General features: G+C 39.5%; 1 protein-coding gene across 50 annotated transcripts in view; it reads left to right on the top strand.

The window, feature by feature from the left end:
• EPB41L3 (erythrocyte membrane protein band 4.1 like 3) overlaps positions 1-17,457 on the top strand; it is a 141,832-nt gene that overhangs the window by 70,308 nt on the left and 54,067 nt on the right. For 32 of the 50 annotated variants that reach the window (XM_083518526.1, XM_083518543.1, XM_083518547.1 and 29 more), the window contains exons 2-3: positions 3,734-3,942; positions 6,963-7,160. In XM_083518526.1, the coding sequence (XP_083374652.1) occupies positions 3,745-3,942; positions 6,963-7,160 (396 nt within the window). In that variant the 5' untranslated portion in view covers positions 3,734-3,744. The remainder of the gene's footprint in view (positions 1-3,733; positions 3,943-6,962; positions 7,161-17,457) is intronic. The other 18 variants (XM_083518552.1, XM_083518554.1, XM_083518553.1 and 15 more) reach the window with 1 other exon arrangement.

Below are 17,457 nucleotides of genomic sequence, written 5' to 3'. Positions count from 1 at the left end.
TTTACAATTTTGAATTCAAATGTCCATTTTTCGCAAATGGTTTCAATGATTTTTAAAAAGGGATTCCCCAAAAAACCATAGGCTAATCATATATAGGAAACAGCTGTTGTTATGCATTAACATGGGCATGTGTGTCTTGAAGGTCTGCTGGCACTGTGTTTCTGTGGCCAGTGTAAATGTTAAAAAAATTCCCTCAGTGTAGAGGGAATTGTTAAAAATCTCTCCCCAGTGTCACGGTTCAGTATCAAGGCTGCCTTAATATATACTGTTTTTCTAATTGCTAGCAGGGTTTCCAACTTGAATACAATATGGGGAGGGGCATGTAAGCCCCACCCCACATAGTCCACCACAAGACATGGCAAATGCACAACTTTGGGGGGAGGCAGCCCCCTAAAATATTCAATTGGGGGGGCAAAAGGACCTTGGCCCCTAGGAGTTGGAGCCTATTAGTATGTATATGTTAAGTTTAGGATAACCATTTTAAAAGTGTGAGGCAGTCTCATTCACATTTAGATGTTGAGCATAGAGAGACATTCACAGAAACATATCTACCTAGATGAGCAAAACTAAAAGGCAATGCTTAAATAACCTCATTTGCATAAAGTAAGGGTATTTTTGTTTGTGCTGTAGTAGTCAATGTGTAGAACAAAGAAAAAATAAAGTCTCTTGAAGGCACATCATTTTGGTTTCTGTTGGCATTTTACTGTTGATTATTTTAAAATAAACTGAATATATGACAGCACTAATGAGCATAATATGATCATGAACAGAAAATGGGTGTCGTGAGATCCTTAAATTCTTATAGTTAAAAACTACTGATTTGATTAAATGTTAGCTGTGTTGCCTAAGATCTTTACAGAATTTACACCGGTGTAAATTGTGTTCGAATGTTTTTATTTTATATCGCTTTAAAAAACAATACATATAAGCAGTTGCCCATAGATTGTATGGGATTTTTTTGCTTCCTGTTGCCTTTTCTATATTCTTGTATCACTGAACCATGTGGATATTTCTTGAAAATTTGGGCCCCATTTACTATATTATTAAAATATAGACATTTTGCTTCCTGTTGCATGTTTTAGCACAGTTCAATATATCCACATAGAAAAAACAGAATAGGATATTTAGACATTCTAGACATCTTAGACTCATTTCAGGAGCTTGTGATAGTATTGGGGAAAATGAAATATACAGGTAACCTCATGCTGGCTAGGCAGGCGTGCACATCTTGCATGCTTTTAATAAACTCACAAAATAATGCAGTATATATCCTTGTCCCCTGGGAGGATTGCTACTGTCAGCCATGCTCTTCTCTAGGATACAGTAAGATGTAAGCAACTGAAGCATAATAAATAGGAAATTTAAGAAACGTTAGTGATTTATAATTACCAGCTATGTAGTTGTCAGGTCACATTTTAGTTCAGGGGCAAAATCTTGATCATTGATGATATTTCTACATGTTCCATACTAGAGAAAAGACAGAGAATTACAGTACTTTGTGCATAGCTGGGACAAATTGCTGATGAACTTCTGTCCCAAACACATATTGTCTTTAAAAGCATTAAATTAATCAAGCTTTTAAATGGTGGATAATGTGTGTGCATGCACCCCTTGTAAGCAAGGCACTTTACAGCAACTGTAGAAGCAATAGGTTGTACTAATGATGTTTCTTCAACAAAAAAGTGATGAGGCAATAAGCTGAACTATCCCAGTGAAGCCTTTACAGAAAGTGCACTGTAGTCATCAATCAGAGGGAAAGGAAGAAAGCTAATGCACAGCAAGGAAATCAGAAGAAAAATCCTTTTTTTTTCTCAAAAAAAAAAATAGGTCAGAAAAGAAGATTAGACCTGAATGTTTTTTTTTAAAGTGAGTCTATTGAGGATTGTAATGAGCCATTTTAGTGAACCCTTCTTTCCTCCTTAATTGCTTGATGAAATATTTATTGTTCATTTGTATTCAGTTTCCAGAGCTATCTGGCTATAATAATGCCTTTCACAAATACTCTTTTCGCTTTTGGTATGGAGTGAAGTCAATAAGTTTATTATTGCTGTTTACTTATAAGAGAAATGTTGCAATAAACCTCATGTGAGAATTTGCACCCCGTGATTCCAGTTTCTTTTCCTTTGTTGTTTATTTGCAGACTGCAATTTTTAGGCTACAAAGGCCCCCCCCAACCCGTGCACTTTTATCATTTAAAAAACCTGTTTTACTGTTTTTTTAATTTATATTTTAAATGTTTTTATTTTATATTTTTGTAAAGTGTGAAGAGGTTTTTGTTACAATCAAGTGATATATAAATTTTGTTAAACAAATACATCAAACCTATTTTCATAAACTTTTTTATGTACGATTTGCTCTGTAACGTCCATAGATAACTTTTGATACATTGGCACGTGTGAGCTTATATTTCACAGTAAATTTCAATAGGATTGCAAGAATGGATTTTGTTATTTTTACTAGGGCTGTTTTACTAGATTATAATACTAGAATTTCATACAGTGGCCTGGTTCAACCATCACATGATTAAACCATAGTTAAAATTTGTTATACTTTTAGTCCACCCTTCTGAAGATAGGCAACCCCATACAATACAGTGGTGCCCCGCAAGACGAATCCCTCTCAAGACGAAAAACTCGCTAGACGAAAGGGTTTTTCGGTTTTGCGTTGCTTCGCTAGACGAATTTCCCTATGGGCTTGCTTCGCAAGACGAAAACGTCTTGCGCTTTTTTAAAAAGCCGCTTGAAGAGGCGCAGTTGCGACGGACCGTGCTTCGCAAGATGAAAAACATCGCAAGACGAAAAGACTCGCGGAACGAATTATTTTCGTCTTGCGAGGCACCACTGTATATTCAATTGGGAAGAGTTTGAGGTGGGCCATCTAAGTGATGATTTTGAGTCATTACTAAAGTGACCCCTACAGTGATAATTGATGATTAGTGAAGAACATCACAATGCGAACATAGCAGTAGGTAGTAGACAGGTCCTTACCAGCAAAAATACTGATTTTCTTTTTAAAGGAGTATTTCCCCTCTGTTAATTGCATAGTTACTCAATTAAATAAATTATTATGGCTACCAGATTTAAGGCAAATTACATGTTGATTAACAAAATCAGATCGTTACGGTCATACTTTTGTTTTTGATAGATTCAAATTGTGACAATGCTGCATTTATTCATTTGAAAACTTTTACTCTTGAGTTTTAAGATTGTCTAAATGTTTAAAAGGTGTGTCATAGGCTACAGCCAGGCCATGATGAGACCCTTATTTTTGTGATATCTCTGAGTCGCACAGAGATTTTGCACTGAACCACCAAGCAGGAACAGGATGTTTTCAGTTTAATTTCCTTGGGGTTCTGTTGGAAGAGTTGGACAAAGGGTGATTAGTTATCTGACAAATGGTTTATAGTCCTCTACAATCTTAAACAAGTCCCTAAGTAGGACTAGTTCTGGTAGTTGGATTCAGTGACCAGAGTTAAGAAGAACCTGCATCCCAACAAATTCAGACGACCTAAGTGTGATGAGGGGACAGGAGAGCAAGTGTGAAAACAATTAATTAAAAAAATCCCCTTGTATGTAGAGGTAGGTGGGTGGGTGTGACTCTCCGTCACCCACAAATGGTCTTAACTTTGCCACCCATACTTTGTGACACTTAAAACCATCTTACTTGTTTCTCAATTCAGTTTTTGCCTTCTTTTGATTTTTTATGATACTGAATAGTTTTATTTGTGTTGTAGAATAATCAACCATGACTACAGAATCTGGATCAGATTCTGAATCAAAGGATCAGGATCAAGAGCAGAAAGAAGCTTCGGGTCAACAAGGATCAGGTGGGACAGGGGCCCAAGGACAGCAACAGCAACAGCAGCTGAGTGAAGAGCACCAGAATGCATTAGAACAATTTTCTGGTGTTGCAGCTCACAGCACTCCTGTCAAAAAGGAACCGGTAAGATCAGAACTTGGACAATTTCTTTAAAAGTCTTAACATACACTAGAAAGCCAACACATAACTTTACTTCAACACAGATATCAGTCTGATTAAACAGTACTCTTGCACACTGATTGGTGATCTACTGGGGATGGAGGGGAGAGGTTAGATACTATACCCCTGTCTCAATTTCAGTCATATAATATTTTTGTAATTTTTGTCAGATTGTCTTACATGCTGGGCTTAATTTTTAAAACCTATTGCCATTGTTAAAAGGGGGGGAACCTTTCGCTATTCATCACAGTGTTAGATAACTGCAAATTTTGGAGAGGTTGGAAACACATTTCAGCTTTGACACCTGTTGAAATCCCATTTTATTTGGGGTTGAGTGATGTTTGAAACTAACAAAACCTTCCATTCATTAAGGCCTGGTACTTACAAAATGGGGACGTGGGTGGCGCTGTGGGTTAAACCACTGAGCCTAGGACTTGCTGATTAGAAGGTCGGCGGTTCGAATCCCCGCGACGGGGTGAGCTCCCGTTGCTCGGTCCCTGCTCCTGCCAACCTAGCAGTTCGAAAGCACGTCAAAGTGCAAGTAGATAAATAGGTACCACTCCATCGGGAAGGTAAACGGCGTTTCCGTGTGCTGCTCTGGTTTGCCAGAAGCAGCTTAGTCATGCTAGCCACATGACCCTCGGCCAATAAAAGTGAGATGAGCGCCGCAAGCCCAGAGCCGGCCATGACTGGACCTAATGGTCAGGGGTCCCTTTACCTTTACTTACAAAATGACTACATTTTAACTACTTTCAGTTGTGTTAACATTGAAAAATTACTCAGCCCTGAGGCTTTCCCCCTCTTTAACAAAGTATTGCTTTTGGGACATAAACAAGGTGCATCACATTAGAATGTTGTTATTGGGAAAGGAAACAAAGGAGGCTAACAGTAATGACTGGGATTAAATACTTCACAACTTTGTTTGAAGAGATGGTATGTGTACTGTATTAGCATTAAGCTAAGAGTGGTGTGCATGGATAACCAGCTGCATTGCCCCCTTTAAAACAAGGCAGGTATGGAATAGGTTCCCCATCTCTAACTAGCTATATAGTAGGCTTTGGTTAGAATAATATATACATTCTTTACTCCATCAACAACAGGTGTTGTTGGGCTAATCAGACATTATTATATCAAACTTTGAACCAAAGTTACAAACCAAAATGTATAGATTAGTCTGGTTAGAAATAAATATTTAGATTCCCCCCACACAAACACACACAAAAAAAGCAGTGGGAAGTCCTCCTGTGTGAAAATTTGAGCAATTTCAGTGTTGCTCTGAGTCTAGCTGAAGGTAGCTTGATCCAAAAAGAGCCTTAACACATTTTTTCTTCCCTGTTAGATGTTAATTTATGGTGTCATTAGTTAGATAATCAAATTGCTTGTGGAATGCATCACAAATAACCTTTGAAAAAGAGTTCATCACACATGAAACAATGTGCATTTATGCATGTAAAATAAAAAATAAAATACTGAATGCAAGTTGTGTCTCCCTGGTCATTTTGCCCTAGATAACTGCATGAACAGGATGTCAGGCTTCTTTAGGAAGATGAGACTTAATTCCCTGTGAAGGTGCATGAACACATCTTGACAGTTTGGGGTCCTGCTCTAATAGTTCCTGGCATGTTTTTGTGCACAGCACAAATTACTATAAAGGTTCTTCTGTGACAGTCTAACCTGGATAAATTCTCCCCGGCGTAGTTTTGTCCTGGTTAGCTACTTCTAGACATTGGTATCCACATCCTTCCCTATTGAAATACTAATGCTCCTGTTTATAGTTCAAACTAAACATTACCAGCAGGTTTGTGTGTGTATATATATATCTGTTTTCTCTGCACCACCCACTCGTTTTCACAAGCAAATGTAATTCCTTTCACCATGTGCTCTACTATATTCAGAGAAGCCCTGCACTTTCCCACATATTGTGCAACACACAATTCTTTGGCTCTGAAAGCAGATTAAGGCTTTTGGCCAGATTTGATTCATTCTCATGGAGACTTGTTACAATGAAGGAAACGGACTTGGAGGATTAATTTGTGATGGATGTCAGTTCTGCAGGCTGCTGACTTACTATGAAGTCATTTCGAGCTGAATCAGATTTGTTTTTTTTATGATGGCCAGATGAAAATAAGATTAAATTTCTAAGCTTTAACTAACGTATTACTACATTTCAGTTGCTGCTGAAATGTTGCTTCTGAACTAGTTGTGGAAGAGCTGTGTACAGAGTTAGCTGCTACTAATGTGGCAATGCCATTGGAATGTAACTGCCAGGTGGGAAGAGCACACTGTGTTGGCTGGAATATAATCGTCATCCCCTTCTTTCCTGAAAGGGGGCATATTGCATTCAGCCATATGTCACATTGGATCTTTTAAACTCAGACTCCTTTTTATGCATTATGAATTATCAGCTCTGCCCAGATGTTTAGAAAGTTTGTAGGCATTTTAATTTAGTCTATTTCACTGCAGTTTTAACCTTCTGTATGTTTAAAATTATGGTTGCAAATTTTTTAGAGATAGTTTTATTGTTATATCTTTTTTTAAAAAAAAAACTGCTTTGCGGTTTTTCTACAATCAAGTGACATATACATTTTATGAAATAAAAATAAATAATCAAATCTGATCTCTCTGTTAAATGTAAATATTGTGTGTGTACCTATGATGAAAAAACTAAATTATTAGAAATATAAAACTCAAGACTCCTGCAAAGGTTAATATATGTCATATACCGAAATGATAATTCTCAACACTTTACACCATGAATTAGCAGTTATAAAATGGAGCAGCAGTTTCATTGACTAGAAAAGCTTTTCAAAACATTGAATGAAATTTCTCTGCACTGCAGTTACGTTGCAGTTTCAAAACGTGGCTCTAACTAGTCCTCTGTAAGGGATGTCTGATTGTACCTTGTGATTCTGAAAGCTCGCTGCAGTCGGCCACATTTTTTTAATCTGAAATTAGAACTTAATCTCCCTATTTTCTCTTTGTAGGGCAGTGACAAAGAACGCGAATTTGCTGCTGCAGCAGCAAAACAACTGGAATACCAGCAGTTTGAAGACGACAAGCTCTCTCAGAAATCATCCTCAAGCAAGCTTTCCAGATCTCCTCTAAAGATTGTCAAAAAACCGAAAAATATGCAGTGCAAAGTAATCCTTCTAGATGGCTCAGAATACGGCTGTGAAGTGGAGGTAAATACTGGAAGGGAGGGAGGGAGATTTTTTACTATATATGATCTAAGGTGTTTATTTGGTGAAGGCTGGTTGCAAAGGAAACTTACTTCTCTTTTATATCAGAAGGAGAGTACCTGTAAGAAAGGAAATATAAAAAAGCATGTGGTTTGTGTGTGTGTGTTCAGTCTGGAATACTGGCAGTAGAAAACAAAAACAGAAATTGAATAATCCTTCTCCCAAGGCTCTATGTGATAATTCACCTAGCAATTCAGCCTTTCCCTCAAAATATATTTGCCCTTGTGATATTGATGAGCAGTGAGAGTACAGAGCAGCAGGAAACACCAGCAAGGAAAAGAGACAGTAACGATACAGATCGGGAACTGCTGGTTATTCTGTACCGCAGTTGGATTCTGTAGCTGTGTCTGAATCTATCTGAAGTGTGCTGTTTCAGGCTTTCTATCAGTCAAGAGACTTTTGGTTCACATACTCTTCAAAGAAAGGCCTATCTAGAATTTCACACTTTTATTCTCAGGGTATGGATCTTGGTGATAACTGTTCAGAAAGAGCAAGCAATTTGTATAGCACCAAAGGCATCCTTGTGAGGCAGTGGTAAAAAAAGCCAATTCTGTGCTAGGGATTATTGGGAAATTGACTGAAAATAAAACTGCCACCAAGATTGTAATGCCTGTAAAGTGGTACCTCGTGTTAAGAACTTAATTCGTTCCGGAGGTCCGTTCTTAACCTGAAACTGTTCTTAACCTGAAGCACCACTTTAGCTAATGGGGCCTCCCGCTGCCGTCATACCTCAGGAGCACAATTTCTGTTCTCATCCTGAAGCAAAGTTCTTAACCCAGGGTACCACTGTATAATAAATATATGTTGTGGGTGTATTTGTAGTGCTCTCCATTTAATATATATATATTTAGAACTGGGAAAAGGTGTAGAAAGAGGAAGCAAGGTGATACAGTGGTTGGACCACCTTCCTAATGAGGAAATGTAGGGGCTTTTTAGCTTAGGAAGAAAGGTAACTTAGTGTGGGGACCTGATAGAAGTTTATGATAATGGGCTGGGACATGATAGTTTGCCTATGTAGAGAAAATGTCTAGGGACCTTTTATCTTACAGTAGTAGAATTCAGAGTCACCAAATGAAATTGATTAACAGACAGTTCAGAAGAAAAGTACTTATTCACAATGCTTAGTTCATATGGAAATTTGTGATCACAAGCTATGGTGATGATTACTTTAAAAAGAAAACTTGATGCCCAACGCCTTTGACCTAGGAGGCTCTCCAACATTAAATAAAAAGCAAAACACATCCTATTTCTGCCCCAGTGATGCCACTACTCCTTGTTTTGCTACTTTTCTCTGCTTGGGCTGAGAGCATCCTTATTCCTTATAAATCAGAACAATGTGAGCAGGGTAGAAGGTCAGGCATCAAGGGAGAAGACAGCAGGGAAATATTTCTGCAGTCAGGAGTCCACCACAGTTCCACCAAATTCTGAAAATAGTGCTTAACATTATTTGTAGACTAAAAGGACAGAGCTTTGATGATTGGAAAAAAGGGTTAGCTTATAGAACATACATTCCAGTTCTAATGCAAACAAGCTTGTTAACAATTCCTACCTACCTTATACCTATCCCTAGGGTCTCAAGTGAAGGCTTAGAACAGCTGTGTGTGTAGCAAGGACAGGTTTGGGAGACGTCACCTAGCTTCTCTGACACGTCTCAACTGTCAGTGAAGCTGTGTGCTCGCTTGCTCTCTTTCTCTCTCCCCCCCTTCCCCTAGATTATGTTAAGGAGAAGGGGCCTTCCAGTTGATGGGCAGCTCATCAGGCACAGCTGTCAAGCCTGCCACATCACATCCTAACGGGGAACTTTAAAAAATGCGGATGAGAGGTCTATCAGTGGCTATTAGCTGCTATAACTAAATGATTTAGTTTATAGGATGTCTACCACTGAATACCAGTTGCCACTGAATACCAGGGATCCCATTCCAGCCATCCCTAACACATGGCTCAGAATTCAGAGAGTCCAATGAGATGTCTAGGGATGAGATGTCAAGATATTAAGGATAATATAGTTGTCCAGCAGAGAGCATAGCAGGATATGGTGTTGCTTCAATTCTGGCTCTGTTCCAACTAAGCAGGTTTATAGCTGGTTTAGCTGCTGGACCCCTTCCTGACCTTCTATCAGAGTTCTGATTCTGAGTGCGGGGAGTGGGTTGGTGCTGATGCCAGCCAGTTTGTGTTGGTTCCATCAGAACTGTGGCTTCCTTAAGTGGGATTAATAATTGGACCAGCTCTTCCTCCAAGGTCTCACCCAGAACCGTGCTGGTCCTGCTAGGTGCATATGATGCCAGAGGGGACATAGAAAATAAGAAGAGCCCTGCTATATCAGGCCAAATACAATCTGGTCCAGCATCCTGTTGTGACAGTGTCCAACCAGATCTCAATGGGATGAGACAACATGATTGGGAGGGCTGTTTCCTTTATGGCCAGTATCTTGAAGTTATCTGGTTGGCCTTTGCTGAAAATAGGACACTGAAAATAACAAATCAGTTTATTCATATTTGAGTTTCTCTTCAAATGGAGGGGGAAATCCCAAGTGTGGGTGTGCATTGACAGAGTAATGTAAATGTTGGTCGTGTAAGCCTGCAAGATTTTGTTGTGTATAAAGGTCAATAGATTCTCAGCAAAAAATGTGCTTTCTAGGTTTGTCAGCACTGGTAGCAGCATAGGTCAAGAGTCTCTTGCAATATAAAACAGGGATAGGATTTCCTTCTCCTTCCTGGAAAGCATGACCAGGGCAAGCAACCAGAACTTTATTAAATTTATATCCCAATAGAACCCATGGCAGCAAGCACACAGGTGATAAAACAATTAAAACTTCTAAAAGCAAAACAATTCCAACACAGAAACAACTATCCAATGCACCAGGTTCAGTTGGGGATGAAGGAACAGAGGCTGTAAAAATGTCTGCGTTTAGCTTCCTTCACTTCCTTCACTGAATGGCATGGCTGTCCACCCTCCTCCCACAGCACACACATATTGGAACCCAATGGTCATATTTTGCCAAGTCATAATTATTTTCTCCTTGAATTAGTAGGGAAACCTGGTTTTGTTTCATTCTATTCTATGACTAAGATAGTTGGTGCAACAAGGACTTCCAATGGAAAGGAAGGGTATTTGTTTCTGTGTAACTAGCCAACCCGGCAGGGAGGGAGAAGAGGAAGCGTCTCAGGAGCTTTAAATCTTTAAATCTATAGTTCTGATTGAAATTACTTGCCCTGTGCATTCATGCTGTTATTAAGCTTATGGGGGGGGGCTTAATAGTAGCATGACACCAGTCATGATGAGAATCACATGGTGGTGGTGAGAGTTAACCAGCTGAGGAAGCATCAAGGAGGGAAGAGAAGCCTGGAAGAGAAAGAGTGTGAAGTACTTCTGATCCCATCCACTACCATTTCTGCTGCCGCTGCCACCATCCCACTGCTAGCAAATTACCTACCTTTTGCTTGCCTCGCCTGAGATGTTCTTAGCTGCACTGACATTTGAGGTAAACTGTATATTACTGTGTCTGTTACAGTTTTTCATAACGGATTTAACAAAATATCTATAACTTTTTGCCCATTTTTAATTCTCTTTTTGAAATGGAGGTTCATGTGGTGGTGAATATGCTCTTATATAGACTTGAAGTAGAATTCACATTTTCTAAGAGAACTGTCTTCCCTCTCGAATTCTGAACATATTAGCAGCTGGAGAGTTAACCCCTTCATGTTGCAAATGGATTTGAGAAATGTCTTCTATTGACTATTTTACAAGGTTTCTTTCAAGCCCCATTTCAGCCAGATTGGAGTGTGTGGAACAGGTCCCTGTGATCACCAGGGAATGCCTGCCAGAGCCGTGTTAACAACTCATGCATTAGAATCTGACCAGTTTGAGTGAATCATGAGTACAATTAGGCAAATTTGCTATTTAACGTTGTTATTTCTAAAACCCAAAATATTTTGACATACAACAGACAATCTTGCCAGCATTAGCTTATATTGATAACAAGCTTGTTATGCTGCACTCATCTTTGTGAGCCTCCATATTAAATTTCTTGTCTATGGGTCTTACAAGATTCGAGTACTACCAGCAAACAATTTCTTGCTAATATTTCTCAAACAATATACAGCTTTTAGCTGCCATTCCACCCGACAGACTACAACAGCACAGAGAGAAATGGAAGTGGGCCAACTTGGAAGTGGCTCCTCTTTCCTTCAGCTACCAGCTAGCAGTTGTCACTACAAAGGGAGAGATACCACCTGGGCAAGATTGAAAGTGAGTTAGCAGGGGGACCAGCTCAATTGGGCTTATTTTCTCCCTGGACTGTTCCATTCAATCCACTTATTCTAAAAATTGTGCCTGAATTGCCTTTTCTCTCTTTCCCCCTGCCCATCTCTTTTTATTTAAAGTATTTATTGCCCACTCTTAACTGCACAGCAGCTTTAGAGCAGGTTACAGGTTAGAACTTTGAATTCAAGCTACAAGGGTTGCCACACTGGGATTCTTGAAAGAGAGAGGCTGGAGTAACTAGCGTGGGTCTGTTGCATACCAATAGCTTCAGACAGATTCTAAAACCATGTGTGGGTAGCTTGTATGTGTGAGGATGTGTGTCTACATGTTTGTTTCTGCCCCTGCATGTGTAATTTCATAAAATTTAAGAAACCATCCTGAATATTACAGTTTTAGTTCATAATACTAGGCCTGCTGAGAGCTCTGTTGCTGATGTCATGAGAAAAGGCCCTAATTTGGTCTGATTCCAAAATGAGGACTAGGTCACCAATCTTCTTATTGGGATTTAGCAATCCTTTGGTTGTTGGGGCTTTTTTCTGTTTAGATTAGTGCTGGCTTTTTAGGATTGTGAGCTCAAGGGTTATTAAAAATAAACTCTTGGCCCCAATAGAAAGTGTGCCATATTATACAATGTCACTGACACTTGTATGATTGTTACTATAATATACAAAAGTGTGAGACATTGATCTGCACACTGAAAATCTATTAGAAGAAGACATTTTAAATGCAGATATAATGCCACTGTGTTGCTGGATAATTGTTAGCATTGCCATTTGTCTCCAGCACTATTTTTTTTGTTTGTTTAAAAGATTAAAGGGTGTGTGTGAAATTAAATGGAAAAATCAGAAACCCTTAGCTGAGTATTATCAACACTTTCTAACCGATCATAAGAAGTTTATTTCTAATGAAGCTTAATTTACATTAATGTGTACTTGCAACACAGAGGCAGTATGAGATTCAGTGGAGGTTGTAGACTGCAATCCTGTATACAGACAGATCCAAACATGCTATATGGAATAAAGAAACAATCTATGATAGAGTAGCAAAAGAATGTGTGTTTAAAATATCTACAGTTGTAGACCACAAATTGAAATTTAACATAGTATTATTGAACTCAGCTCTTTATAAAACAAAAATAAGCTACTCATTGTGCTACAGGCATGTTACTACAGGCCATTATTTTGGATAACTAGAAGACACAAATTATGGTTCCCACGTGACATTTTAGGTAACAGATATTTAACATTTTAGTTTGCTGCTTGAATGAGTTAAGCTGTTGCCAGTTGAGTAGCAAGAAAGGTTGTCACCAAGTTTTTGTTATGGGATTTCTACATTACATGGCAAAACTATTATTGTGGACTAAGAACAACATGTCCAGAAATGCCAAACGCTACTTCTCTTTGTGTCTTTATGCTTAGAACAAATGAATATTTTATTCAAGATAATTCATTTGCTGGCATGCATGCAATGTCCTGTGAATGAAGAAGGAAAACAAAGGAAAATAGTCTGGAATAAATGCCCTGATAGAAAGAAGGTGTTAATTCAGGCCAACAACCTAGCCTGCATGTGTAAGGTTTACAGCGCAATCAGGTGCACATTTGCTCAGAAGTAAGAGCCATTAAGTTCAATGGGGCTTACTCCCATAAATTGCCACCTTGCTCTTCCTTACAAGCCACATAGTAAGGAATGTCTGTGCATTTGTGAAGCATTTTTCCCCCGACAGAAGTGAACCAAGGGTATTTTAGGATTTTGATTAAGAATGTTCAAAGGATTTTCAGCTAACCCTGAGTTTGCAAATCAGTGCTAAAGATGATGCATCAATAGCTGCCTGTGTTGCAACTGTTTTAAAGGAGGGTTTCTTTGGCAGTACCAGGATAACTCAGTGAATTTTTACAAGTCTTTAAAGTATTGCATATTATTATTATTATTGCCTCATTTATTGGTATTTCCATTTCTTAGCTGAATCCAATTAGTTTAAATGTTATTAATCTGTTGACTGCCTGCAGTTCTTAAGGAAAGTGACAAAACTCATATTTTGATGGAATGATAACTGATAGAAGAACGTTCGCAGTAAGCTTCTTTGTCAAACTTTATCATCCGTTCTCAAAGAATAGGTGTTTCAGCATTCAGACACAAGGCTATATGGTAATTCTGTATTTTCTATATTTGCACTGAAAGAATTCACTACAAGACTATCAGGGACAGAACATTTGCCTTGCATGCAGAAAGTCCCAAGTCTATGAGATCCTGCAAGTCTGTAGACAATACCAAGCTAATTGAACAAGCTAATGGGTGTTTAGTCAGTAAAAGTTTGTATATAAGCCATCTTCCTATGTTCTAATGCTAGGGAATGTATATGTGCAGTGACATTTTTACTGCAAGAAATAGTTATGCAACATTGTGTCATAAATCTCATGGGATTTAAAATGAAAATGGGTAGTATTAATCTTGTCACCTGTGTGCACTCTCTCACTCACACATGAGCAAACCTGCTATTTAGATTAGGCTGGTATAGGATGGGACACTCCTCTATTGTTACAAAAAGGCTATATTAGTATTGGGAAAGGAGGGAAATGCAAATAGAGGCATACTCTGAATGTTCACTCCCTTAAATTTTACATACTGTTCTGCTTGCAAACTCTTGACCTAGACCTCCTGCATTAAGAGCAAAGTTTGGTGGAACATTGTTAGCTTTTCGGGCTTTTAAATGCCTATATCACAAGAAAGGAACTTGTACAGTTAAATTGTTTCTGCCCAGAAGTCAACAGTTCATATGACTGACCTACTGTAAACATTGAAATCAGTCAACTGGAAGTGGTGGACATGTGCTATTACTGTATTACAGACAAAGTGTTCCTGACAACTGGCTAAACCTTCAGGCTTTTCTTCACTAAAGGGATTATTATAGTTGGTTTAGGATGGGTAAAGTGATGTTTCAAGTTGTTGATATTTACTGCCTGACCCTAGATCAGGGTATGTGATCTGCGGCCCATGGGCTGAATTTGCCCCCCCCCCAAGCAGTTTGGGTGGCTCCCAGGACCCTCAATAATTTGGCAGTTAATTGTTTAAAAATGTTCTGCTGAGGGATACTGTAGGGTATCACCAGTGCTCCAGAAATCAGGAGCCTCTGCCTCAGTTACCCTACAAAGGCACTTCTCCCTCCCAATGGTACATTGGCAAGGTTTTTGAGCTCAGGAAACAGGAAGGAAAGCTTTCTTTCTTTTCTTTTTTTGCAGTAGTACCAAACTAGAAGAGCAGAACAGGTGCCTTTGCCAGGCAAGAATACATTTGAATGTGTTTATTGAATGATTGAACACATTGATTTGTTTTTCTTCTCCATTACAGTGCTGAGGTAGGATTGCCTCGCTTCTTAGCACTGCAATTGAGAAATGCTTTCACTTTGCTCTAGATGCAGAGTTGAGTTGGAAAGCCTCCCACTCTAGCACTGCTGTGAGAGAGCAGAACCAAAGCATTTTAAAGCCTTCATTGCAGTGTTGCATGCCCGAATGTGTGACTCGGTGTGCATGCCTTCCTGCCTATCTGTATGCTGTGTGTGTGCCTCCACACATGTGTATTGGCCATAGCCACCACTTGTATGTCACGCTCTGAGAGGTGGCCAGTCCTCAATTTCCTTTGACAGAAAAAAGGTTAACTGCCCTACATAGACAGGTGTGTGTATTTTTGTGTGTATATATTTCTTTCTATTCATCACAGGGTGTGTGTGTGATATGCTTATTGGTTCTTCTTTGCTACCTGGTAATATAATGTCTATACTGCATTTTGTTTTTTCTTTCAGTCTGGCTGGACCTATGTTCTTATTTAGTCTAGAAGTTTGCTCACTGGCATACTCCCTTTTGTAGGTGGTGTGACGTATTTCTTTGCTGATTTCATTTTAAAAAGGTAAAGGGACCCCTGACCATTAGGTCCAGTCGTGACCGACTCTGGGGTTGCGACGCTCATCTCGCTTTATTGGCCAAGGGAGCCGGTGTACAGCTTCCGGGTCATGTGGCCAGCATGACTGAGCCGCTTCTGGTGAACCAGAGCAACGCATGGAAACACCGTTTAACTTCCTGCTGGAAGTATTTATCTACTTGCACTTTGACGTGCTTTCAAACTGCTAGGTTGGCAGGAGCAGGGACCGAACAATGGGAGCTCACCCTGTTGCAGGGATTCGAACCGCCGACCTTCTGATCAGCAAGTCCTAGGCTGTGTGGTTTAACCCACAGCGCCACCTGCATTTTAGGTCCATTTTATTCTGCATTACACAGTCATCTTCAGTGGCACAGTGCCCACTTCTAGGTGCTTTACTTTAAGATAGAGACAGGAAGTTTGGATGGGATCCATAGGAGGGTAGGGAAGATTCTCACATTATGGATACCCCTTCCTATGAAAAATTGGTGAAGGGATTTGGCATGTTTACCCTGAAGAGGAAGACTGAAAGGGGAATGACAGCACTCTTTGAACACTTTGAAGGGCTTGTTGCTTCAGAGCATCTATCCATGGTGTAGATTCTTTATTGGTTATATGGCAAATGGCAGGTCCCATTGTTCCCTTTGTAGCTGAGAAACACTCTGTAGAGATTGTCATATAATGAGCCATGGTCTTGAGCTTGTACTCTATTAAACATTCTCCCAGTGCAAAAGTCTGAGACACAAACAGTTTAGGGAGAACAATTAGCTTGTAAAATTGCTTTATCTCTTCATTATTTCTCTGTCCTAAGAAATTCCCCCAAAGTATACCCTAGTATTTAAACTGAATAATAGGCATTTATAATAATCCACCAGATGTTTAATTTGTAGTCAATATTTCCTCACATACTTCAATCATTATTGCTAAATTATGTGGGTGCTGTATATTAAGCCATTTTCAAACAGATACATATCTTCAAAAGCATACATAAAAATGAAGAAAACTGTTTAAGAACTGTGACATTCTTCAAAGGATACATAAAAAGGAAGAAAACTCTGTTTAAGAACTGTGACATTAAATTATTGGTATTGTAAATGGCATACACATACAGGCAATTCTCAACTTACACTCTGGGGATTGCACAAAAAGTCTAAACCTACTGGGTTCAATGGCGGGTGGGATTGCCAGAGTCATTTTTCTCAGAACCCTGCCCACTTTCCGCATATTCATTTAGTTATTTATCTGCCAAATGCTGAACACACACAAGTTAAATGTGTGTAAGTTGTGAGTTACACACACACACACACACACACACACACACACACACATATATATATATATATATATATGCTTTCGTAGATTTTCACGGGTACAGGAATGCAGGTTTTGGTGTCTTCGGGTGTCTTCCCGTGTAAGAGTTGGGGTGTCTAGGCGACGTTTCGACGAGGTCTCACTCGTCATCTTCAGGCTGGTGCTTTCGGCTTCTTGTTACTGGAACAGAGCAGGATCTCAGTGTTTGAGTTCCTATAAATACTGTTGAGGGGGTGTGGTATATAGCCTCCAACGTTCTGGGCAGAGGGGAAGTTCCCAGGTTAGTGTGTCTTTTCTTCTTTTGTTCCTTAATTACTTGAGGGATATCTTGAGTGATTTCTTGAGTGATATTCTGAGTACCACTTAGGTGGGTCATTAAGTGTGGATTAGTTGCTAAAGCTTTCGTGTCTTGACCTCTTGAGCTTGTGAAGAGTTTTTCTGAGAAGATGGCTGTACTGCACTTAGTTGTGCTCTGGCTTGGCTTCGTGTATAGGGGCGAGCTGTGGTTTTGTGCCCTGTGCCAGCCAGATCTGTGTAGGGATTGCAGAGGGGTGCAGCATCCGGAGGTGCCACTATGGTTTGGCTACTGGATGGAGTCTGTAATTTATCTGTGGAGAGGGTCTGGGTTTGGGTCTGGTGTGGTTGATTGGTGATGGCGTTCTGTGTGCCTCTGGTTCTGGTGTCGGTTTTTGTGGGGAGGGCTAATTTCCAGATGTCTGGCAGGCGGGACGTGTCGTCACGCTTGTTCATGTTGCGG

The sequence above is a fragment of the Podarcis liolepis genome, assembly GCF_965112155.1.
Source record: "Podarcis liolepis genome assembly, chromosome: 8".
In the NCBI taxonomy this organism is placed as follows: Eukaryota; Metazoa; Chordata; class Lepidosauria; order Squamata; family Lacertidae; genus Podarcis; species Podarcis liolepis.
The sequence above is the reverse complement of the archived record's forward strand: the minus strand, read 5'-3'. Positions and strand labels throughout refer to the sequence as shown.